A 26,041-nucleotide genomic window follows, 5' to 3' on the forward strand; every position below is an offset into this window, starting at 1 on the left:
AGTTAAAGAAATATGATATCGACTAGTGTGAGAGGAAGAAAAGGGCATGATGGCATCAGTAGTCAATTCATAAATCTACCGAATTTAATATTATTCGATTGGTTTTTAGTCAAAAGTGATATTGATCAGCCACTACATAGATAGATTCTGCGCATGTGCAGATAGAGATCAGACGAGTATTGGATACGTGCTCATGAAATTTATATCATCATTATTAATGTATGAACCGACAGTTCTAAGGAACACAGGTGGAAGCATTCTTCTCAAGAGGGCGAACAAATATACATCCATGACTTTGGCAGCGATAATTCTAAAGTGCACAAATTGGGACAGCTCCATGTGTAAAATATCTGTGGATATTTGGGGTCAAGTGTATCATGGGCTAACTACGAACTGGTCTATTCAGCGCGATTACAAATACTGTTACCGCTATCATAATTAAATGTACATATCAACTCATCAAATCTTCTCGCAAGAGTCACTAGAATAATATGGCCACCTACGTTTTGCTTCGATTCCACAATGCAGGTATGTCGTCAATGTAAAAGCAGTGGAAACAAAAGCAATAGTTTTGTACCAGACCTAGCGTTCATGATTTCGACGGAACCAATGATGATTCAACGACTGCAAGAATTTTACGGGCGAGCTTGATCATTTCCTCACCTTTGGTTTGGTCTATAAAGACCTCGTGAGGAATCTGTGAAGAGGCGCAACTATCCGGGTACCGAGCCTGTTGATCACCCACGAGAGAGCTGAGCTGGCATATGTTCTGGAGAAATTCTGAAGATTGTACGTGTTCACGCACGTGTTCATTCGCGTGTTCACTGACGTCACGGGCTAGACCATCAATGCTATGGGTACTACTGTGACATCCTCTGATGGCAAGTTGAGCAGCTTTGAGGGCCTTTTCTACACTCTGGTGGCACTTGTACGCTACCCACTCTAGTGACGGCTCATCGTGTGGTTTAAGATCGTGTTGGGCAGCGCGGAGATCTTCCTGTCCCTGGCGAAGCCAAAGGAGTGCTTTGGGGATATTTGGGAATCTTCTTGCTACTTCTCCTCCTTGATTATACCGTTGTCGGTCTTCCCTTGCTCTCTGCTCAGCTAATTTGGGAAGGTCTTCATATGATGAATTTTCGAGTTCACTCTTGATATGTTCGAATGCTTTGTCAAACAGTTCCTTTGGACCTTCTGGATGCTTGTCGGAATGCCATTTTAGCATCAATCGGGGGAGAGCCTTCTTTGTCAGCTCCGCTGGAAGCTGCGAGATCTCCTCCAATTCTGCGGTCACCTGTCGGTTTGCTTCTTCAACATCCGTTAGAAGAGATGATTCCCGATGACCAGAAAAACACGGTCCAGCACCAACTGAGTTTACTTGGTCAGATAGAACAGGCTCCATACATGATGTGTAGTTCGGGATGTGAATCTTGTGCATGTCCAACACATTGGCCTCTATCGGGCTGTCCTTTCCAATGTCGATGAGATAAACTGACTTGAGCGACTCGTTGCATATCCTCTTGACCACTACTACGTATATGTAGTAGTCACCGTCTTCATAGGTTTGTGCGTACCCTACGTAATCGCCTGTGCTGAAAGACGTCCAGGGGTTTTGTTCCATGAGATGGTAGAGTTGTTCTGGAATAGTACTTCCAGGATTAGGCAACTTGAAATCTTCCATAAAAGCAATGCCGAACATCGCTAGTGCTTCTGGGATGGTAGCTGAAGAATCTTGAGATAGCAGTATAGACATATAATTTCTATCCTCAAACAAATTTCCAAGGACTTTGTTGACATGGATTGCAACACTTACTAGCGTTACCATCCTATTTCCTACTTCACTATGTTGTACAAACAGCTCATTATCACTGTTGATGAAGGAAGGTACTTTGGTTTCACTACCTTCTATGTCTTGGCCATTGATTTGCAGAATCGAATGTAACTGCTGGATACATGTAATCTTCAGGCTAGTTAGGAGATCTCTAAACTGCTTCCTGGTCTCCTCGTCAACTGCCCGCCTGTTGTGTCTCATGATGGAGCAAACCGCCTCAAGAAACTCCTTTGACTGCAGGATTTGAAGTCTCCTTCCAAACCCACACGGTTCGTTTCCAGTCAAGTAACACTTTCGTGAATCGTTACCAGTCTTGCTCAACATTTCATTTACTTCCGTGCTTACTGCTTTCGGTTTCATCCTTTCAGGAAGCCTGGCGATAGCTTCTTGTGCGATTCGTTCATGACTTGGAAATATCTTGACGAGTGGTTGATTAGATCTAAGGAGTCGGTTTGTGTAGTGGTTGACATCATTCACTAGAAGGCTTTCCGATCGTTCCAACCTTTGCTGACATGAAGGTAGATACAGGGAGTGTCCGGGAACAAATGCAGCAGCTATCTGTTCAGGATCGGTCTTTATTAACTCTTCATAAAGCCCAAACGTGGCCCTGTCTACAATGTTGACTACATTTGGGTTTGACCATGCACTCTGTCCCCTTTCGTTGAGGCTTTCAAGAACAAAAGCATATTGGCGTATGGAAGGTTTCATTGTTCCGCCAAGAATTTGAAATACCTTGAAGAAAGGAACCCACTTGTTTGGCAGCTGGTAGAGAAAAGGCGCTAGATTTTCTTCCGCTGTACACGAGATCTGTTCTGCTATGACTAAGCGATGCCCATCCTCGAGCTCCAAAAAGACGATAGGAACGTTTTGCAGCTCGTCTCTGATGATACAGCACCTTTCACAGGGGTCTTCCTCAGAGCAGTTTTGTCCTGCGCACTTGGAGGAAACGAATGTCAGTATTTCCTGTAGTACACCTGCTAGATCTTCAGGGTGAGATATCTTCCGGTCGTTCTTCTTTTGGAGTCTGTTACATATATTCCGTAAATGCTGGATAACAATCATAAATTCAGGTTCCTGTGCAACGCCCATTTTCTCATCGAACGGTTTTTTACAAGAGTAGCATTTCTCTAAAGCCGCATATTTTGGCAGGACGCTAATGGTGGACCAAACAAGTTGTGTGTGTTCGAAAGAACTTGATCCAGAATACCTCATGAGAGTTCCTTTCTTCATGAAGGGTGGATGAATAGATTCCATCTCCTGGCTGATCCCGTCACTAACAAGAAAGTCAACCATACTGACTTCCTGTAGGAGAGAAGAGTCTTTGTGAAGGTCACATGTCTTTCCAAGTTCGAAAACAAGGGCATTGGACTTCTCTTTCATCTCTTCGAGGTCAGAATGTGATTTCTGTACTTGCTGGGCGAAGGAGAGGAATAATTCTCTAGTAATAACAACTTGTAGTCCTATATCTCGCAGGAATGGAAGTCCTAAAGAATTTTTGACGCGATCTGGTGGAAACCGGACCTCGTTCCACATTAGAGAAAATATCTCGACTTGGGGGTCATAGAAGTCCTCGGCCTTCAGCAATTCCCCATTTTCACCGGTTATGAAACGCAGGTGACTTAATCTTAATCTCCGAATAGCTTCCTCCCTAGTTTCACTAAAGGACCTCTCTGTGTTATGAATGGGTAGCTGTAGTAGTAATCGTTTAATCCGCACAAGATGTTCAAGACGACTGTCCTCGCTGAGTTGGTCAAAGACCGGCAGAATGTACTGTACATACACGTCAATCTCTGTTGTATCAGTCAATTCTAGCTTCTGGTATAGAAATTTAAGGCGCGTGTTGTACTGTAGAAATATAGCGCGAGTGGTACTAACCCATTTATCTTGTTCCTTTTTTGGAATCATACTTGGGAGGACAAGAACTGTGTCAAAACCTCTGATACTGACAAAGTCACCTGCAATCGATTTGAAGCAAGGCAGGCTCTTCAACCTTTTGAGATCAGCTTCGCTTTCACAGTTACTGAAGAATCTCAGGATTTCTTCATGTTGATCAGCTTCGAGGTTTCTGAATCTCTTGACGTCTCTATCAACCCAGTACATCAAGGCATCTAAAACCCTCGTGGTATCGCCCTTGTGTGTGACGAGATGATGTATTAAGCTATTCTTGTCTTCGTGAAGAATGGATTCTTCGACCTTGTAGACGTTCAGTGATTCAAGTGCTGAGTAGATTGGCCAGCAACTCTTTTCCAACTTGGTTGGTTGGACCATTATGGTAGAGGATAAACTGATAGGTGCCACTAGCCTAATTCTCGGACGACCTTCAGTTTTTCTTTCTGTGACAGGTAATATCGCCCAACGGCCAAGTTCAACTCTGATATCGTGTGCAACATCAGTCAACTTGTTCGTTTCTGTGCATAAGGATTCAAGAAGACTCCACAAACGTTCAAACCATTCAGATGGAAGGTAGTTCCGAAGCGTTATTATTTCATCGGAAGCACACTTTAGAAAAGATTTGCAATCATCAAGAAGCGCAGATACTGCACTCACATCAAGCTCACGAAAGACATCGGCATTTCGTGGTAGAGTGTCTAGAAAGTCGATATGTAAAAACCTATGACTCTGAGGCTTGAAAAGATCGCAGAATTCTGATGCAAAGACTCGCTCATCACGTGATAACCTCCTCAAGTTCCCATCCTGAGTGAAGAGCAATGGTAATCCGTGGAGACTTTCTTTGAAGTTAGATTTTGTTCCCTTCTCGCAGTAATCTATGAGTCCATTCAGTCTCCCCTCGTCGTGGATCCTTGATTCTGAAAGTGGCATTGGTAATTGCCTCTGAAGAGGGTTGTCTCCGCGAAGGAAAGACACCACATTTGAAGGTAGAACTTCAAGAACTTTATAGTTTCCTGATTCATGGTTCATGGTTTCCTGATTGAGATGCTTGCATGCATTACGGAGCCTGTGCATTAACCATGTCGGAGACTCTAGTAATGGAAATGTGATTTCGATCAGTGTCTCCTTCATTTTTTTCACATTTTCTTGCATCTCAGCCTTCAAGGAGCTACTTGTAGGGAATGTGAAGTGATCACTCATTTGGTTTGGCAGTGTGTTGAAATATCCCACCTTTGATTCGTCTGGAGGCTGCATGTGCACGACTGGGGTCTTCCATGTTAGAAAAAAGTCCCAGTTGCCATCATCTTTTCTGTATAGAGAAGGAAATAGCATCAGGGCTTCCGAGGCAACAATTTCGTATACAGTGGCTTCAAGTGTTTTCCAGTAAGACCCTTTCTCGCCGATGTTAGGAAAGAAGGTATGGTATTTCTGAAGGAGTTTCAAAGTGTGAGCTTTTTGTTGACATGACTTCGATCCTGACCATTCATATTTCCTGACAAAGAATCCCTGTATCCACAACAGCAACTTCACATAAGCCGGTGCAATAACTTTCTGGATGAGGTGAAAGTTCCACTTTGTGTGTTCATCTGTTTCGCTACCTTCCCACAAGTGTCTTCTACTCTCATGGTCTAAGGCGAAGTATCCGTGTACGTGAACTGGAAGTCCCGTTGCAATGGGAAGGGGTAAGAAGCAAAAAGCCGTTCCTTTGAGTTCCTCTTTTTTACCTGTCAGACGGGCAGCAACAGCCCCCACTGGAAGTAGTTTACGTTTTCGCATTATGTTTTCTTCAGCCGTGTCTGTACTTCCTACTTGCTGACATATTACCCAATCCTCATCTCTTCCTTTCCCTTTCAATCTCATCTGGTATATGACTTCTGCTGGTTCGGTTTGCCAGGTACCGTCATCCTTTGCTGCTCTACTGATATCTTGAACTTTGCGCAGGAAATCATTTTTCTTTTCACCTTCCACTTCGGTTATCTTTGCTGTGATAGCATGAGTAGAGCCAATCGCTCCTGAGCTTGTTACTTCTGAGATGCTGATTTTAGTGATGTTTTTCAGAAACAAAAGACTTTCGAATGCAGCATTCTCAAAGTCTTGTAGTAATTTCCGAATCTTTTCAGCTCGCCATACGTTTTTGCTAAGTGTTGAAGCTTCCTCCCGCAATGGAAAACGAAAAACAGTATAGTCCTTCTTTCCATCTGCAAGAATGTCTTCCAAGTAACATTGAAAGGTATCTGGATACGAAGAACGTACACTGTCATTAACTCTTATCTGACGGCCCGGCTTAGTCGATGTTGCGCCAGGAATATACTTCAGCAGAGGGTCAAACATGCATAATCGTTCACCTTTGGAGATGAAACTTGGGCAATCCGTAAGTTGATACACCGTATTGAAACCGACCCCATAACGGCCTATCTTTTCCATATGATCAGCTTTGCTACCTTTTCCAAGATTCTGTATCCCACGAATATCTTCATCTGTAAAAGATTGGTTGTTGAAGACACAAAGAGCTGGACCCTGCAAAGCTTTCATGCTATCTGCTAGAAGTTTATTTTCACTATGTGAGCGAGGATCGTAGACAAAGTGGATTTCAGTTGCTCCAGCATCGTCTGCATTCTGAAGAAGTTCTTTCAGAATTGTTTCATCAGACGGGTACGAATCGAGAATCCGCTTGATACGGGTTGTAAGTTTCTCATGTTGGCCAAACTCTTCCCCTGAGAAATCCATTTCGTATGGCCGGAGCATCATTTGTCGAACATCCTTCACTTTCAGCTTTTTTGCAAGCATCAAGCTAATTCTCATGTGACTCTTATGTAGTTCGATTTCGTCGTATTCTAACCAATCAATGTCATTGTAGCAGAGATCTGATACAGGCCTCATGCATTTGTGCTCATCTGGGAGAAATGCATTTGGAGACCGTCTCCCATCATCATCATCTTTGAGGAAACTGGCTAGTCGATCGGCAGCTAAAATAGCAACCTCCAAGACCTCGTCGTCTAAAGGTTTCCCATTGCTTTCCTCATATATAGATTGGAGAACACATTGATAGTCTCCTGCATCGAACTCCCTCTTCAATACTGCACGTTCCAGAAGAATTGGATATTGTTTCAGGAACTGGGGAGCTTTGTATAGATACGGTGGAAGATCTCTGCCTCTATCGACAACCATAGAGGCCACTACAAACTTGCGATCTACAAGGAAGAATGATTGATTCTGAAGATCTTCGTTGGAGATGTCAGGACTATTGTCTTCACAAGCAATTTCAACACGCTCGTAGACCGCCTTGCATATCATTTGTAACTGATGACCAGAAATGCATTCATTATTCGTTTCGTAGTGACTACGAAAGCTTGAAAACTGCCTGAGTACATCTTGGACAGAGGGATATTTATCTACAAGACCAAGAAAATGCTCGACTGTCAAGGGAAGCTTCCACTCTTCTGATTCATCCACAACGTTTGACGTGCTGCTTACCAAATATGTTTTAGAATGAGAGTACACATCATTCGCAGATGCATAAGCAAGAGAGTCTGTTTCCACCCACGGTAGAGCTTGGTCTCTATTTTTCTCACACAAAATAGGCAAGAATGGGATACTCGAAAGCCGTTCTTTGAGGGTTTTTTTCTCATTCCAATCACTCCTCAACATCTCCGACAGATAATTCAGTACAGCATGGCATCTCGTTTGAGCTACTTCCCGGCAGCTTGAATGCAGAATGTGAACAGTCTCGCATCGCTCGACGAAAATATCCTCATGAAGATAGTCATTCACCATTCCTAGCTTACTAAGTGACGCCAATGTGTCGGTGGCATTGAATTTTTCTCCCAGAGGGAAAACCTTGTCAGACTCCGAGTACAAAGGCGCAGCTTTGCCTTTCGGGTGTACTAGATCACAAGGTTTCCGCAGTTCAGTTCCTCCCTGTACTGGTATGCATTCCACATCTTTTAGTTTCTGCTGCAGTGTGTCTTCACTGTTATTGAGTGCAAACAGAACCAGTTGGTTTCTGATGTTGTCCGGCACCTGACTGATTTGTGGTAGAAAAACTTCATCGAAGAACCTGTTGAAATCATAGGTCCTCTTGAGAACTTCATTTATCAGCTGTACTCTTCTTAGGGCTCTCCAAGTTTTCTCGGTCAATGACATCACTTCCATTGAGGGGAGATGGTCGCTTAGTACCTTTGTTACCACATCACTGACAGATGTCTCCTTTTGAACTTCTTCACCAAGAAACACAACATTCGTGAACTGATGCGATTTGCCATCTTTCCAGAACAATGATGGTTCACGGCCATCCAACCCATGTACCATTGCCTTGTAGAAAGCATCAAACAGTGCTGAACATTCTGAATTATTTGGCACGTCATCAATATCTGGCCACAACTCCTCAGGAGACATATCCGAGCCGTATGTGTCCTTCACTTGTTGAATGAACTCACTGTCAGACAAGAGTGAAACGTACGCTCTGCATATCACATCTGCCAGAATAATGTGATTCCATTTCTCAGATATCAACCTTCCATCGGGCACTGGCATGTGAAGACTCCGCCGGTCCTCTTTTACAGCAAAAGATCCGTTGATATGCACTGGGAGCATACTGTTAATTGAGAGGGGAAGGAAGCAGTAGATCTTCTTCTCAAATGCAGACATTGGTGGTCTATGAAACGGAAAGGCAACCGCACCTTCTGGTGAAAGTCCACACTCCCTGCCATCTGGAGATTTTGCAAGAGATGCTGCCTGTTCTGAAGTCTTGCATATCACTTTGACAGTGTCCAGGTCTCCACTAACTTCTGGTTTCTGTGACATCACTTCATTTCCCCTTGAAGTCATTGTGCAGCGGAATGATTCAGTTGACACAATGGTATCGTCATCCTTCACCCTAGGAGAGTGCATGGTCTTCTGTATGGTGAGTAACTCCTCAGCACTGGTAGGATCGCTAGAATTCTCAGAAAGGTAGAACAGGGAAACCTTCTTTACCTGTTTTGTGAAAACCAGGAGGTTTTGTGATGATTCCCACATTTTCTGCATCAGGTTGATCATTTTCTCCCCATCGTAGCTCTCCTTGCATATTTGGCTTTTCTGTGCAGCTACTTTGGAACGGAGGGGCAGTCTAAAGAGTGTTCCGTTGTAGTTGAATGGCTCATTTCCTCCACTGAAATCGAGCCCGAACACTCCATTAAATGGCTTGAACTGATCTGGGAATCTCCGGAGTTGTTTGGAGCTATTCAATCTGAGACGTACACCGGGTTGACTCTTGTTCGGGAGAACGTTTCCAAGGTGTGTGGTATGAGGGTCGAAACACTGCATGTAGTTCCTACTAACCAAACTTGGAACATCAGTTATGCGGTACACCGAGTTGAAACCGGTCCCAAACTTCCCGATCTTTTCAGCGTCCTTTTCCTTGGTACGCCCTCCAAGACAGAGAATGTTTTCAAAGTCTTGGTCTGTGAATACGGCATCGTTGTATACCCAAAGGGCTGGTCCCTGACAAGACTTCATTCCCGGATCGAATAATCTTTTGGTTTCTTTCTCGTTTCTTCTCATGTCAATGAGAAAGCGAACTTCCTGAGCTCCTGCATCTTCCGCATTCTGTATCATTTCACTAACGATGGCGGTGTCCACATAGTTGTTCTTGAGAATATTCCACAAGCGCATAGTCAGGGGTTCATGCTGCCCAGCTGGTGTGAAACCCTGCAATTCTTCTGTATCTAGGAGAAGTCGACTGACAGGTCGTACGTGGAGGAATATTGCAAGTTCCATTGAGATATCTGAATGAATCAAAGTAAAGTCTTCATCGTCATCTATCTCCTCATTGTCGGTGCTTTGTCTCAACCAGTCTCTGTCCACGTATGCGCTCTCATCAACTGGAATGAGATGACATTTTCCTCTTTGCGATGGAACAAGTAAGCGTACCCGAGCTTCTTTTGAAAGCTCTCCTGTGGCATGTAGATGGTGAAGGATCTGCAGTACAAGTTGGCGCTGTTTTTGTTGGAAGATTACATTTGCTGCTAGGACGTCACATTTGCTCTTGATTTTATGTAGTATTTCAACCAGAGCTTCCGAATTAGTGTCGATGTTCCTTTTGACCCCAAGCGCCTCAAACAAATCTTTAAACGCACAAGTAGCCTGGGTAATAGATGCCATGTAAGGAGCTAGATCGAACGGGAGATTACCTGTACACATTTTGCTTGGTTCCGAAAAGCCGTTGCCATTCCACACACAACACTTTACTCGATCCAATATATAGTTTCTGACGTTGGAATCACGTTGCCATTCTTTCCTCAGAAATGCATAGATCTCCTTGAGCATCGGTATTATGTCTGTTACATCTTGTTCTGTTCTGTATGTGGCATACTTCACACAATGTTCTATTTGTGCTATGACGTCCGAGATCACTGGAGAGTGGCATGTTATTCCAAGCAGTGTGAATGCTGTGGAAAACAGAACATCTTGTTGAGAAATAAAAGACTTGGAAGCTCCAGACATTAGCACTGCTTGTTTCGTTTCTATCAAAATCTCTTGGGGAGTTGTGAGACAGGATTGAGTGCTCCCACGCCATTCGAAATCTGGGGGGTAATATTCTGGCGGAGACTGTTTACAAGGGATACATCGTTTGTTCATCATGAAATCTCTTACAGTGCTGCCGTCGGCCAGTGAACGGTCAAAATGACCAGGGTTCTTTCCGATGAGATCGAGTAAAGCTCTGGCCTTCTTGGGGCACTGAGTTTTCTCAACAAGATCAACACATGCAACCATCTCAACTGGAGTAACTTCATTCGGTCCTCGCATACCAAGGCGGTTGAATACCGGCGTCAGATGAGCTGAATCAAATGGTGCACCTGGAAATACTCCCTGAAGCTCAAACAATTCACGGAGTGTAGGGTCATCTTGATGCATGAGGGCGCAGGATGTCTTTAGTTCGGCTCCTCCTAAGACGGTGATGCATTTCACATCTCGAAGTTTTTGATGCAGGTTACCGTCCATTTCAAGCGCAAAGAGAATGAGGTGATCTCTCAGATCCTGTGGCACTTTATCTAAATATGGCAGGAACACTTCATCAAACAACCTGTTCAGATTGTATGTTCTAGTCTCTACCATATCACGTACTCCTGCCCTCTCGAGTGCTTGCCACGTCTTCTTTGATAGCTCTATCACTTCCACCATACTGCAACTGTGGCAGTACTCCTTCAGATACGTTGTCAAAATCTGTAAACAGTCGTCCTTGATTCCTTTCATCGTTTGCAGTTCCTCGCCGAGAAAAACTACATTGTGAAACTGACGAGGTTCGTCATTTGTCCAGAAAACTGCTGGTTGTTTGCCATCCAATCCGCAGATTATCGTTTTGTAGAAAGCATTAAACAGCCCTGAACACACTGAATTCTCAGGTACTTTATCAACATCAGGCCACAACAACTCTGGCGACACATCTGTCCCGTATGTATTCTTGATCTGTTGAATGAACTCTTTGTCTGATAGAAGAGAGACATATGCTCGGCAAATCACGTCAGAGAGCAATATATGATTCCATCTTTCAAAAACAGTCATCCCATGTGGTGTCGGTGATTGTAGACTTCTTCGATCTTCGTTAATGGCGAACGTACCATCCATGTGAAATGGAAGCAGGCTTGGAACTGACAAAGGTAGACCGCAGTAGATCTTCCCCTCGATTTTCTGCAAATCTCTTACATTCAATGTGATAGCTACGGCAGCCGCTGGAGAAAGCCCATGTGATTTTCCTTCCTGAGATTGTGCGACAACTAATGCTTGTTTTGAAGTCTTGCATACCACTTTGAAGGTGTTGAAAGAACTCGTATGCTCCTGACTGCCTATTTCATTGGTGTGTGGCAATACTTCAGCTCCCCTTGAGGTTAGTTGGCAGCGGAATGATTCAGTTGACACGACGGTGCCGTCATCCTTAAACCTAGGAGAGTGAATGGTCTTCTGTATAGTGAGTAATTCCTCAGCCCTGGTAGGATCGCTAGAATTCTCAGAAAGGTAGAACAAGGCAACCTTCTTTACCTTTTTGGTGAAAACCAGGAGGTTTTGTGATGATTCCCACATTATCTGCATCAGGTTGGTCAGTTTTTCCTCATCGTAGCTCTCCTTGCATATTTGGCTTTTCTGTGCAGCTTCTTTAGAACGGAGGGGCAGTCTAAAGAGTGTTCCGTTGTAGTTGAATGGTTCATTTCCTCCACTGAAATCGAGCCCAAACACTCCGTTGAATGGCTTGAACTGATCTTGAAATCTCCGGTGTGTTTTGGTGCTATTTAATCTGAAACGAACACCGGGTTGACTCTTGTTCGGGAGAACGTTTCCAAGGTGTGTGGTATGAGGGTCGAAAAACTGCATGTAGTCCCTACTAACCAAACTTGGAACATCAGTTATGCGGTACACCGAGTTGAAACCGGTCCCAAACTTCCCGATCTTTTCAGCGTCCTTTTCCTTGGTACGCCCTCCAAGACGGAGAATATTCTTAAAGTCCTGGTCTGTGAATACGGCATCGTTGTATACCCAAAGGGCTGGTCCCTGACAAGACTTCATTCCCGGATCGAATAATCTTTTGGTTTCTTTCTCGTTTCTTCTCATGTCAATGAGAAAGCGAACTTCCTGAGCTCCTGCATCTTCCGCATTCTGTATCATTTCACTAACGATAGCGGTGTCCACATAGTTGTTCTTAAGAATATTCCACAAGCGCATAGTCAAAGGTTCATGCTGCCCAGCTGGTGTGAAGCCCTGGAATTCTTCTGAATCCAGAAGAAGTCGACTTACAGGTCGGACTTGAAGGAATGATGCAAGGTCCATTGAGATATCTAAATGAATCAAAGTAAAATCTTCACCGGCATCCATCTCCTCATTGTCAGTGCTTTGTCTCAACCACTCTCTGTCCACGTATGCGCTCTCATCAACTGGAATGAGATGACATTCTCCTCTTTGCGATGGAACGAGTAAGCGTGCCCGAGCTTCTTCTGAGAGCTCTCCTGCGGCGTGTAGATGGTGAAGGATCTGCAGTACAAGATGGCGTTGTCTTGGTTGGAAGGCTACATCAGTTTTTGAATCGTCACATCTCTTCTTGATCTCATGCAGTATGTCAACCAGAGCATTGGAATTTGCCGCCATGTTTTTTTCAACTCCGAGCGCTTCAAACAAGTCTGCAAATGCAATAGTAGATTGCGGAATAGATGCCATGTAAGGAGCTAGATGAAATGGAAGTTTTACCGCACACATCTTGCTTGGTTCTGAAAAGCCACTTCCATTCCAGATACAAACTTTAGCTCGATTGAGGATGAGGTTCTTGGTGTTCTTGTCCTGGCGCCACGCTTCCATTAGAAATGAATAGATCTCCTTAACCATTGGTACTATATCAGTAACATCTTCCCCAGTTCTCTCTTTTGCATACCTGACACAGTCTTCGAACTGTGTCATGACATCCGAAATTATTGGAGATGAGATATTCATTCCAATCTTTGTGTAGACTGTAGAGAAACGACTCTCGTCCTCCTGGGAAGTAAAGCATTTAGAGGCTCCACATGTCAGTACAGCTAGCTTACTTTCCCTCAGAATTTCGTGGGGACTTGACAGTCTCGTAGAAAGTTTACCATACCACTCAATAGCTGAGGGGTAATACTCTGGAGGAGACTGTCTGCAAGGAATGCATTGCTTCTGTTTCATATGATTAATGACAGATCTTTCGAGAAGGCTTTGGTTACTTGTGAGGAGCTCTAGTAGCGCTCGAGCCTTTTTTGGGCTTTGAGATTCAGCAACCATCTCAACACATGTAATCAACTCGGATGAAGTAACTTCACTTGGTCCACGCATGCCAAGCTGTTTGAAAGCTACTATGAACTGAGGTGAATCAAATGGTGCAACTGGAAATACTCCTTGAGAGGCAAACAGTTCGTCAAGCAATGGATTCCTTGGATCAAGGAGTTCACAGGGAGACAATAAAGAATTATTCTTGTCGGGGATGAATTTCATATGACGCAAAATGTCTGCGCCTGACTTACAGTTGACTTTGATATCTTCCCAGTGCTTCGTTATCCACTGCAAGACAAGTTGTTTCTCTTGCTTGGAGTACAACTGCCCTTCATGAACTTCTTCCAAGACATTCATTATCACCTGATATTTTGAAAATGGACAGACTTCTAACTTCTGTAGCAGACATTTAGACTTTGTTCTTCCATTGATCAAGAGCCCCTTGAGCTTCAATGGAGCAGGAATATCGTCTTCGCAACATTCGATGTACCCTTCGCATTGTTCAATGCTGACCAAAGGTTTGTTTGAATTTCCGGTTCCATCGACTCTTTCAAATAGTGGTAGACAATTTAGAAGTTTCTTTCCATCATGGGAGAGTTTTGCCTGTGCAAGATATTCCACAAGGACATCTCTATCACCGGTGGAGAAGGAATGTAATCTCTGGACCAGTAGTTCAACATCTAAAAGCAGAAGGCATTTAACTACCCCTTCTGATGTTGGGAACTTGATATATTCGTCACGCATGATAGCTGGATGGCGGAGAACATAATCAGGACAGTTTGTAACTGTCACTCCTTTCTGTTGGAGAATGTTTGTCAGATCATTTGTCAATGTGAGATAACCGTCAGATGTTTGGTGACTTCTCTGGATAATTGCCGACTTTTGGAACAGTGGTCGTAATCTTCTACCCTCACCATCGGCCTCAAACAACGGTACAAGATGGATACCTTCAAAGAGAAGTAACTTACTTGAACTCTCTCTGTACAGCATTGACCAGACCTTTTCAAGCCATGTATTTAGAGAAGGCCCTTGTGTGTCCAGTATCCAGGATCCTTGATCATCTATCCGAGTTTTCATACTGATCTTCAAGAGCTCTGCTACTGCATCAAGGGTCAATGATTTTAGCTGATAACGCCCATCTGCATAATTATGAAATAAAAAAACAGTTACACTCATTAATTTATTTACACAAAATGTTATCGTTTCTGTATTTGCTAAGTGTCAATATGCCTCTATTGTTGAAGAAACTCGATATAAAACTGTCACTAAAGGTAATGAAAACATTCCCATAAGGTCGTATTTTGCATCACTTTTAAATAGTATGAAAATACAAGAATCAAGTCATTTTCGACGATGCCCGGCTAAAGAATACAGGCTCTGCATAATCCGTTCAAATATTTTGCCCATTTTCAAAAGTTAATCTATCCAGTTCGCACCAATGAATGTACTTTTCTGATAAAATCAACATAAATCTAGTGAATCAAACGAAAACAAATCAAAGAAATGTGCCTGCGGCAGTTCCTACAGGATACGTGGTTGACACTTCGCCCCCCCATATATCAGTGCACTAACTCATTCCATTTTAGGATTACAACCTGATTTTCAGATACCTAGCTGTATACTTTCTACTCGAAGGAAAGATGTCCACATAACATTGTGACGAAATTAATATAATTATTCCAGCTGTAATTAACAATCTCTAATTTTATCTCAACTGAAAGAGGCCACTAGTTCAATCATATTCTATTTTGCTGTATTTCTCATCTTTACCTAAGGTAATTCGGTTGGTGGATAAAATAATGAAAACCAAAACACACCCATATTTGACAGGAGTTGATGAAGCGGGTCGTCCTCTGGTACCGTTCTGATGAATTGATGATTTCCTCCTGGTACAAGCTGTCGGTGGAACTTGGTGGTTGGTATGTAGACTTTCTTGTCATCAGAACTCGAGAAGAAGTGGAAGCTTCCATCATCGAGAGGAAGAAGACATAATCCTTCCAGATCTTGTCTGGCGTCCTCTCGCAAGATGAACTCAAGGATCAGAAGCTTCTCATCAGCATTGAGCTTGGTCAAAATTGCAGGATCTTCACGGAGGCAACGGCAAAGGCTGGAAGCAGAAACAGTGGATATCTGATCTTTGTAGAACTTCCTGATGGCCTGTCTGCACACACTGGGAACCCTTGCGTATGCAATGCCTTTGATGTTGAAGCACTTGAGGATGACCTTTTCCATATCTTTATCCACATTCAATTCGTTGAACTGGACGTCGGCGATGTTCATCCACCCATTGTTGTCGCTATGTATAATAGTTTCATGGAAGAGAGCATTGTAGAATGGTTCCAAGAGAATGTCCCAGTTTCCACGAACCGCTTGATGATCTGGCCACGATCGATAGATGCAATCGACGGTCACGCTGTCGTGAGAGGTGTGACTACTAATGGCGTATTTGATCGCGTCGACATATACAATGGGAATAAGTTCTCTCACAAGAAGTTGGTTCCAATGTGCTAGAGTGTCCGTTTGGTCAGGTCCGGGCCACTTGATCCCGCGGCGATCGCTATTGACAGCAAAGAATCCATGCACATGAACTGGTAAACCCGTCCGACTCTCCTCACCAGGTGGCAGGGGGAGAAAGCAGAACACTCTACCAATGTTGTTATTCTCTGCTTCACTTGCTACATTGCTTGGTTCTGAAGAACTCACGGGAATAGCAACAGCTGCCCAAGGGAGATGATTTTGTTTCTCGGCCAAATCTGAAAGCTCTTGAGACATGCTATCACCCGCGATATGATGACTAACAACCCACCGTTGTGCATTGGATGCCTCCGGTGTTTCGGTAGTGAATGTCACACAATCAATCAACTTGATTGGCCCTCGGCGCCCGCTCACATCAGAGCAGTAAGTTTCTAGACGTGAAGAAAAATCCTTTCCCGGTGGATGTGTTTCTGGATCGTGTTCCCTTCGAACTCGTACAACAAGTGATGGCTCTTGCAGATCGGATCGCCTCTTTAACACCTCGATGTTATTCAAAGAGCGCAAAAACAGCATAGCAACATCAGCATCGGCTCGAAAAGCCAGGAGGAGCTCGCTTAATGTGCCTTCATCGCTGTATATTTTGTCACTTAAACTATTTGCCGCATGCCGCAGAGGAAATCTAAACAACGTGCCGTCGAAATATCCCGTCGAAATCCCTCCTGTTACTCCGGGAAATATGTTGTGGTACGGTTGAAACTGGTCTTCGTTCTTCGAGAATATGTCGCTGTCGGATCCGAGACCAAATTGCCATCCAGTTTTGACTCTACCACGCTTGTCAAAAAAATGTTCCTCTAATGGATCAATGAATGCCAGCTTTTGGTCGCTCATGATGCTCGGTAAATCTGAAAAGTAATCGAAAGGGTGATAATTATTAAGTATAAAAGTAATAAAACAATAATGCTTGCAATGCTAAAAAAGTATATAAAAGTATATGAAACAATCCAGGTGCATACCCCCCCCCCTCAATTTTTTTTTGTGTGTGTATGTTTTGGAGGAACCACCCCCCCCCGCCCCCTCACCCCTCATTTTTTTTTGTTAATTAAAAAAAAAAAAGAAAACGAGAATTGTGCTAATGGGTGACCAAAAAAAGGTGACATTACCCACCCAGCCCCCCCCCCCCCCCAAAGGAACGAAATATCGATCGACCAAATTTTTGAATTTCGGGACAATTTTTTTGCTGTTACCATCTTTTTTCAGCAGCTTTGTCTGAAAGGACCAAACTCTCCAGTAACTACTATTATCAACTAGTACTATTTTGATTATGCTCTGACTTTTCAAACTCATTTAGTTTCATCTTATAGCAAGTATTTACTTCACCCTACAAAGATAAACCACTTTCCATTTAAAAAAACCCGCACATTTCAATAGCCAATAGGCGCCGGAAAACAACTGCAGAGTATCAAGACATTTCCCTCAGGAGGGGCTAAACTACTCTGGTCTATAACGAAACGACTTTTAGGGGTCTTTATTTGCGGCACAGGCATGGAAAAGGGGTGGTATCACCAAAGTAAAACATTTTTAGAATATCAACTAGGTCATTATGGGAACGTGTCTATATGTTGTGTGCTTCCATTTTTTAATCTATGTATCTATTGTATCCAAGCGCTGGGATTTCATATTAGGGGGGGGGGGCGGCGGTAGTGAACACGCGAAGCGTGCGAATAACTTAAAGAGCGCGCGTAGCTCGCTTCCTAGGGGGGTGGGTGCAGAAGGTGCGGAAGCTTTGCAAGAAGACGATTCGTTGTACCTTTCTCGACTCATAATCCTTGTCTGAATTCAGTCCGCCCCTTCTGCGCATAGCGCGGAAGCTTTGACGTATTACTAGACAAAGAAGACGATTCGTTGTACCTTTCTCGACCCTTAATCTTTAACTGTGTTCAGTCTTCCTCTTTCGAAGCGCGGAAGCTTTGACGTTTCATTAAATTATTATGGAAAAAAGACGATTCTTTGTTCCGTTCTCGACTCTTAATCCTTAATTTGAACTCAATTTCCTCCCCTCCCGCGCAAAGCGCGGAAACTTTGAAGTTTCATCAAATTATTAGAGAAAGAAGACGACTTGAAGTACCGTTCTCGACTCTTAATCCTTGTCTGAATTCAGCCCCCCTCCTCCTGCGCATAGCGCGGAAGCTTTGACGTATTATTAGACAAAGAAGACGATTCGTTGTACCTTTCCCGACCCTTAATCCATATCTGTATTCAGTCCCCCTCTTTCGAAGCGCGGAATCTTTGACGTTTCATTAAATTATTAGAGAAAGAAGACGATTCTTTGTTCCGTTCTCGACTCTTAATCCTTCATTTGAACTCAATTTCCCCCGTTCCGCGCGAAACGCGGAAGCTTTTACGTTTCATTAAATTATTAGAGAAAGAAGACGATTCGTTGTACCGTTCTCGCCTCCTTTCCCTTTTTCTTCCTACGTCCTCTTACTTTTTTCTTCTCTTTCTCTTTTTTTTTTTTTTTGCCTGGCATTTTGTTTTATGGGGGCGACCGCCCCCACCGCCCCACCTGGCTACGCGCCTGTTGGTATCGTTCTCACCTGTTATGTGGTACACGGAATTGAATCCAATGCCGAAACGTCCAACTTTCAGGCGATCCGTTTTCTTCTTGCTGCGGGCAGGTGTCTGAATCCCATTCCAGTCGGCTTTCTTGAACTTGGCGTTGTTGAAGGAGTAAAGAGCTGGTCCCTGGTAAGGTGCTAGAGAATCTAGGTACAGCGTCTCGGTCCCATGGTGCCGTACGTCATAAAGGAATTTGACAGTATTTGCGCCGGCATCCTCGGCGTTCTGAACAAGCTCCTGCAAAGGCAAGGTAGCGTCAATTTACCATGGCATGACTTTGTGCTCTTACAAAAAAGAGTCTATGACAATGTACACTAAACTTGTTTTCTTCATGTATCGTATCTCAAATTAATTGTAATCCACCATTCCCAACCCCTCCCTTTCCGGGATCGGCCTATGTAAGAAGTTAAGAACATTACTGACTCGTAAATTTTTGTTATAATTTTTTTGTAGTAGGTCAAAGTCTATATAAAGCCGAGACAGTTGCACTTAGTACAGGGCCGATACATATTTGTCAATACACTTAACGAGGCTTAGATCTTGAAAAATATATTATTAATAACAAGCAGAAGCTCCCTACCTACATTATTCTCGATATCATGGGTGGCGCTCCGGGAAGGGGGGGGGGTGGGGGCGGGGCGGAACAAGGGGGTACAGTGCCCCTACAGTTTTTAAAGTGCCCCAAAAGTGCACTTTTTTTATTTTGGATACTTTTGCCCCTTCCCCATTTTTATAAGTGCTCCTTTTTAGCTCGGATAAATGCCCCTAATCGATTCTGACAGGTACTTTTCTCCTTCGTAATAAATGCCCCTTTCCCTTTCTTATAAGTGCTCCTTTTCACCTTTGATGAGTGCCCCTTTGCAGGTGCAAGATGTGCCTCTTTTTACCTCAAATAAGTGTCCCTTTTACGTTAAACATGCCCTTTCCCCTTTTTAATAGGTGCCCCTTTTACTCTCTGATGAGTGCCCCTTTTACTTTGACACGTGTCTCTGTCATTTCTTACAAGTGCCCTTTCACCTTTTGATAAGTGCCCCTTTTTACTTTCTAATAAGTGACCATTCCCCTTCTTCTAAAGGGGGTGGGTGCCCCAAATTTCATATCTGGAGTAATCTTGAGTAATTTAATGATCCTTCTGCAATCACATTAACGTAGTGAATGGTTTACCTTTATGATCTGGCCGTCACTATATTCCCTTAAAATGGTCTTTAAGTAGTCTACTAAAGGTGGAACGGATATCCCGAAATCATCTGGAAAAAAAGAGAAGAGAAATTGTGTAATGTTTTGGAATATAATTTTCTAATATATCCAGTCACAAGTAAACAAAAGCAACAAAAAACACACAAGAAACACAAAAGTAAACTTTTTTGTATCCCTTATTCTAGAAAATAATGTTTCGTAGAATGTTTTCGAAATTTCGGCATATAACCTGAAGAAAAAGGAAAAATGCCTCACCACTTTTTTTTTTTTTTTTTTTTTTTTTTTGGGGGGGGGGGGGGGCGATGGGGTACTAATTTTTGTTTTATGACAACAAACCGCAACCCCATCCCATATCCCTCATAAAACCTTTGTAGAAGAGCTGACTGGGATGAAGTTACATGTTTCTGAGTAACCTTATTCAATTTTGGATACCTACTCGTAAGTAAAGAAAATGTATCTTTTGAATGCACTTACGCTTATTTAATTAAACCTTCCCAATATTCTTATCAAGTAATGGTCTGAAGTGCAGGTAAAATGGTCTATTGTGGTGCAATCGACGCCAATTTTTTCTGGGAATGATTTTATGCATGTGAACAGAATTCTACGTTGCAACTATTATATTGTAATTGACATTAATAAATACATCTGTTATTATATATCATGATGACTCTCATTTGAATAATGCCCTAACAATAAAATAAACAATAAAACAAAGTTCACCGAGATATTAGAGGTGATGTTTTGAATTCAAGAAAAACCTCTCCGCCTTTCGTTGACAATATGGACCGAACCAAGGTAGATATGTTTCATTTTACTAATCTAAAATTGATCATTTGATAAACATTTTGAATGCGTAATTCTTGAATGTGTTGAAATAAATTGTACTCACGGTCATTGTCTTCTCTCTTTGCCTGTGCATGTGAATAAAACGAAAACAAAAAGGTGAGAAAAATACAGAATAAACCAAACCATTTTTTTACAAAAAATAACATTTTCGAAATGATATTTCAAAGAAGACTTGAACCACCGTTGTGTTATAGGAAAGAGAATTAAATCATTTACATTTTGATACTAATTTCAATAGAACATCGAAATTTGTTAGTGAAAAAGCATTTTGTTGATTTTTTTTCTCACAAAAAAGGAATTTTATCGACAAGATCCTTTTCCATATATCAAAATCAGATAAGTTTATTTGAATAACTTTTAAGGAATTCGCCCATCTATAAGGAAAGGTTCATCCCTCTTTTCATTGAAAATTAGAGTCCCAGAGTTATTGACTGCTTTCTGTAGTACTGTATTGACTATTGAGAAAGCGTTTGGTGTGTTTAAATCTATTTCTTAAGATAAATTTCAATTCGATCACCATGGGTCTGTTGTCTTATGATGAAAATTTAATTACCTTTAAGTTGATATCAATTTCGTTGAGTTATGGAATGTATAAAATATAAAATAGCGGCCAAAATGTGTTGTTTGTGCTCAACTGACTTTTTAATTTTTTTTAAATCTGGGACTGTACAGTAGCTCAACGGTGACATATATCATTTACAAAGTAATGTACAGTGTTCCAATATGAGTGTTAAGTGTAATTGATAATTACTTCTTCTATACTTTGTGACGTGTCAGAAAATTTTGGGGTGATCAGTAGCCCCCCCCCCCTCCTCTTCATCGACTATTCTTTGACCTCCTCCCTCCTATTGGTGGGGTTAAATAGAGTTTTAAAGGGGAAGTCCACCCTGATATCAAGCTGGATTTTATAGCAAAAAAGTGAAAGGTACATGTCAGTGAAAGTTTGAGCAAAATCTGATTTAAAATAAGACAGTTATGAATTTTTGAAGTTGTGATCAATCAAACACAAATTGGCAACTCTGTGACGCATCTTTCGAGGTCCCCACCCATTTGCTCTGTACTGAAGAAAAAAATCATGAATTTCTATTTCTGCCCAACATAAAAATTTCCAGTCATACAAGCACCATACATATAATTATTGCAACCCCTTTAACAACAAATATATTCCCTCATCAAGGCGGGATGGGAGGGGCACGACCGCCCATTTCCACATGAATACGATCGAAAGGGCCGCCGTTTCGGAAGCCCCTCCAACTTTTTTTCTCTTACCTCTAAAATATTGTGTACCATTATAAAAATCTATTGAATAAACAAGATGTACTTACTTTGTAAAGTAGTGGAAATTAATACCAAAACTAGGCATGATATTTGACTTTGCCCCTACGCTTACTGTTATACATAAGGAAATTAATATCGATCCCGTGGGTTGTGACTTTTGTGGGTCTTCGGATCATGTAAATCCTCTGAAAAGTGGCTGGAAGGCTCACGAGATTATTATCATTATCATTATTATTATCATTACCGGTATTACTATTATTATTATTATTATTATGGGTATTATTATTATTATTATTATTAATTATAATTATATTTTACTTCATTATCATCATAGGTCTCGTGGGCTGTCAGTCTTATGAGCAAGAGCGGTTAATGGAGCTGTCAAAACAACAGTGCCCCTTTCATCCTAACTTAATTATTGTCATTTGAACCTCGTGCAATCATATGAATCTTTCCGGGGTGTTTTTTTGTTTATTTGTTTATTTCGTTTGGTTTTTAATTTTACTATTTCAGGAATTACCATGATTAGCAGGGGCAGATCCAGAATGTTGTGGGAGGGGGGGGGGGGGGGGGGTGAGGGGTGCAATTCCCCAAATCTCTGACAAGCCAATTTTTAAAAAAAAGTTTTGACAAGTAAGCAACAAACAAAAAGATCATCTTTCAGGTGCCTTTGTCGCCGAACACTTCAACTAAGCACAGTTGGGGCAGAGACCGGTTGTGCTCCTACCCCCCCCCCAATCTGATAGTAGGGCGCTTTCGCAAGCTGTATCGCCGTTATTCTCCTGTTGTCTTTGCTTCCGTCGCGTTTGCGAAAGCGCCCTAGTGTAATAATGATACCGCATGTACACATGTGTTTACAATTTTCAATTTCCTGAATAACATGACGGCATGTGATTGCGCAACGGTTCACATTGTCATCGCGTGATAATATGTTATTGCGAAATACATGCCCGTGTATTAGAATGAGTCACTTGCGATTATACAGGGCGTTTCAATACAAATTTAAAGTAATCTTTCCATTTGATAGCTTGAGTTCCTGTTTACAAGACTTTTTATCCACATTATTCTCTGTGCCTCTACAAACAGTCGGAAATTCATCATTTCGAGCCCATCCTGCTGATAGTTTAAAAACATGATGCTCTTTTTAATTTTGCCCTTACTTCTGCACAAAAAAACAAAACATATTTCTTCAATTTCGCTATACACCCATTCTGGAACTGGCATCAATGATGATAAATATATAATTTGAGAATAGCCATATACTTTCAATAATTGAATTTTCCCCATTAATGTTAAATCGCGCTGCTGCCACCACGTAAATTTTTTTTTTAATCTTGCTCAATATTTCTTTATGATTCATTTGTTCTTTGATATCTTCGTGTATTGAAAAAATAAATTCCTAGTATTTTAACAATGTCAACTTGCTTCCCAAACGGAAATGTATGAGTGGATATTTGTGGACCTAAGGGCAAAATGAATGTCTTGTCCTTGTTTAACTTTAAGCCTGATATTTTTATAAAAACATTCAAAAATATTTTTAATTTCCTTAAATGAATTCAAATCTTTAATGAAAAGCGTTATATCGTCTGCATACAGAACTTGCTTTATTTCTGTATTTCCAAAACTGATTCTTTTCATCTCATATGAGCTAAAATTTCAATATACATTGTGAAAGACTTGAACGTTGTGAAATCAATCAGAAAACGTTGATCATCTAGCATATAAGCTTTGGTGTGTACTGCAAGGTTCTGGAATCATCAAAATGATAAGAAATTTGGCCCAGTCTTAGTAAAGTTACAAGCACTGTACACAGAAAGATGTATATGGGACTACCCTATATTATAATTTGCCAAATATATCAATCAATAGGCGGTTTCCCGGCAAAATTTGTATCATCACGTATTAGTAAAAGCATATTCTTTCACATGATTGGTAATAAGAGCTTCCATTTCACTTGTTGAGAGGGGGGCGTTTCAAAAACTGGTCTACACCTTTAAATGCTTACGATTTGTTTCATGTTGTCGAAAATCATAATATTCAGTCAAAATTCCAATATGTCGTGATTCGTTTTCATTATAACGGCCCAGCGCTCACGTCCATCACCTACCTTGTCGCAACCAGACAGTTTATCATATCCGAGGGTCCTAGAAAACAGAAAGTCACCATTTTAAATTATGCAAACTTTCATTTAACCATTTTTTTATTTAAGAAAAAAAGAAGAAAACAAAAATCTGTTTTAGGTATTTGTTTAATACCTTTTTTGTGTCTTCTTTTTGGCGTATATTGACATATTTAAAATATGTTGGAATTGCCATGTACGGTACATGTACAGTGTGTTTCCACTCAAAATGCGCATCCTGTAAAAAGACATCAATTCATTTGGGATTACAAAATGACTTATCCATCACATTATCTGATAATTTTTTCTTTCTGTTTTGTGTCGTGACAACATATATTGTTTAATCAAGAAAAAGAGTTTCATTGAACAGATTAATGGTGTGTCAAAAAATTTGAAATATAATTAGTTTTGATAGTCCACTATTCGGAGTAAATCACACTTTTATGTTTCATTGCACTATACATATGTAATATCCAACACTCAAATGTATATTTAACAAGTTTATTACTTCAAATTTTGTGCAAAAAATGACACTTTTAGTATTTAAAAAAATGTGCGTGGCATCCACTAGTCCAAATTCTGTCCTTTTTTTATGTATTTTTTTAATTCTTCAATCATCTATGTCCTCCTCCACCTACACATATCCCACACAGAGCGTGGTGTCTCCACTCATCGCTCGATTGCCCAAAACCATCGTCGAAAAGAACGTTTAAACTCTAGATGCTTTTGCCAGTGTGCGGGGTCAAAAGTTCGCGCTAATGTATTCTGACGTAAGGCATTCGCTTATGCCCTAATGAATATGCATCAGTAACATCGTCGAGCTGTGTGTGTATTTTGTGTGTGTACTTCAAATCGGCAACAATTAGGTTTGCCCTGCCTGAAACAGATTTTATGAAAACATTACTATCCCCTGGGCAATCACCCCCCCCCCTGCCGATTACCAGCGGGACTATTACCCCCCCCCAAGGACTATTACCCCTGAGGAAATTTACCCCCTAGGACAATTACCCCCCACATGGACAATTACCTTCCAAGGACAATTACCCCCTGAAAATAACCCCCTAAGACAACCCCCCCCCCCCCCTTCCTCCACCTCCTGAGGACAAGTACCCCTCGACAAAATTATGCTTTTATTAATACTAACGTATTATCAGGATGGACTTCCTCCTTAATGAATAGGGGGTAAGTTTCAGGGGTGGGGGTAATTGTCTTGGGGGTGGGGTAATTATCATAGGGGGGTAGTTTCAGGGGTGGGGGTAATTGTCCTGGGGTAATTTTCCGGGTGGTGCAAGACACATGTGGGCGATGAGAAGATGGCGCACTTTTAGATACATCACGCATTTTTGCTAAGTGAGAAAACCCGATGCAGAAAAGCAGAAATGTCTGCTAGGAAAAGGATCTTAGATAACCCAAATACCATCGCTAAATACTTTGAACAACCTGGAGACAAATCAGATAAAGAAGCAGAAATTATGGACAATAGCGGGGACAAATGGACACTCAAAGTACGAGTGAAGTACCTGCCGGACACCTCGTCAAATCTATCCCCGAAGCTCTGGGCGTGGAATCTGACAGCAGTACGATGGACCATGTTGACAAGAAACGACGAACAAACGGTAAGGGGCATCAGGCGAATAACATCGCAGCCAATGATACAAAGGATTTGCTTATGACGATTATTAACAAAATGGACAATACAAACAGTAAAGTGGACAAAATGAATGAAAAACTTGACATCCAGACTAGATGTGGCTCTACAGAAGATAAGTGAAAACAGGAAAGACATCGACAAGTTGAATGACAAACAACAGCACAATGATTTTGAGCTAAATGAAACAAAAGACAGAGTGAAAGTGCTTGAGAAAGAAAATCAATGAAAGAAGGAACGTTTCGTTGATCTTGCAGCTAGAGAAATGAGATGCTCAGCTGTATTATTTGGCTTCCCTGAGGGCTGTGAGAAAGGAAATTGTGAAGGGCTGATCCAGCCCTTTGCAGAGTCACATTTGGATCTACAGGGGCAAAACCCGCCTATAGAGGGGGTA

General features: G+C 41.8%; 1 protein-coding gene across 1 annotated transcript in view; it reads right to left on the bottom strand.

Moving 5' to 3' along the window:
• Positions 1 to 232: 232 nt before the first annotated feature.
• The window catches only part of LOC105444520 (sacsin-like), a 34,641-nt gene continuing 8,832 nt past the window's right edge, over positions 233 to 26,041 (bottom strand). Inside the window, exons 2-6 of the mRNA XM_030984985.1 lie at positions 20,646 to 20,667; positions 19,724 to 19,806; positions 18,538 to 18,796; positions 15,286 to 16,845; positions 233 to 14,607 (exon numbers count right to left, since the gene is read on the bottom strand). Coding sequence (XP_030840845.1) covers positions 590 to 14,607; positions 15,286 to 16,845; positions 18,538 to 18,796; positions 19,724 to 19,806; positions 20,646 to 20,667 — 15,942 coding nt within the window. The 3' untranslated portion in view covers positions 233 to 589. The remainder of the gene's footprint in view (positions 14,608 to 15,285; positions 16,846 to 18,537; positions 18,797 to 19,723; positions 19,807 to 20,645; positions 20,668 to 26,041) is intronic.

The sequence above is a fragment of the Strongylocentrotus purpuratus genome, unplaced genomic scaffold (genome assembly GCF_000002235.5).
Source record: "Strongylocentrotus purpuratus isolate Spur 01 unplaced genomic scaffold, Spur_5.0 spur5_scaffold_14, whole genome shotgun sequence".
NCBI lineage: Eukaryota > Metazoa > Echinodermata > Echinoidea > Camarodonta > Strongylocentrotidae > Strongylocentrotus > Strongylocentrotus purpuratus.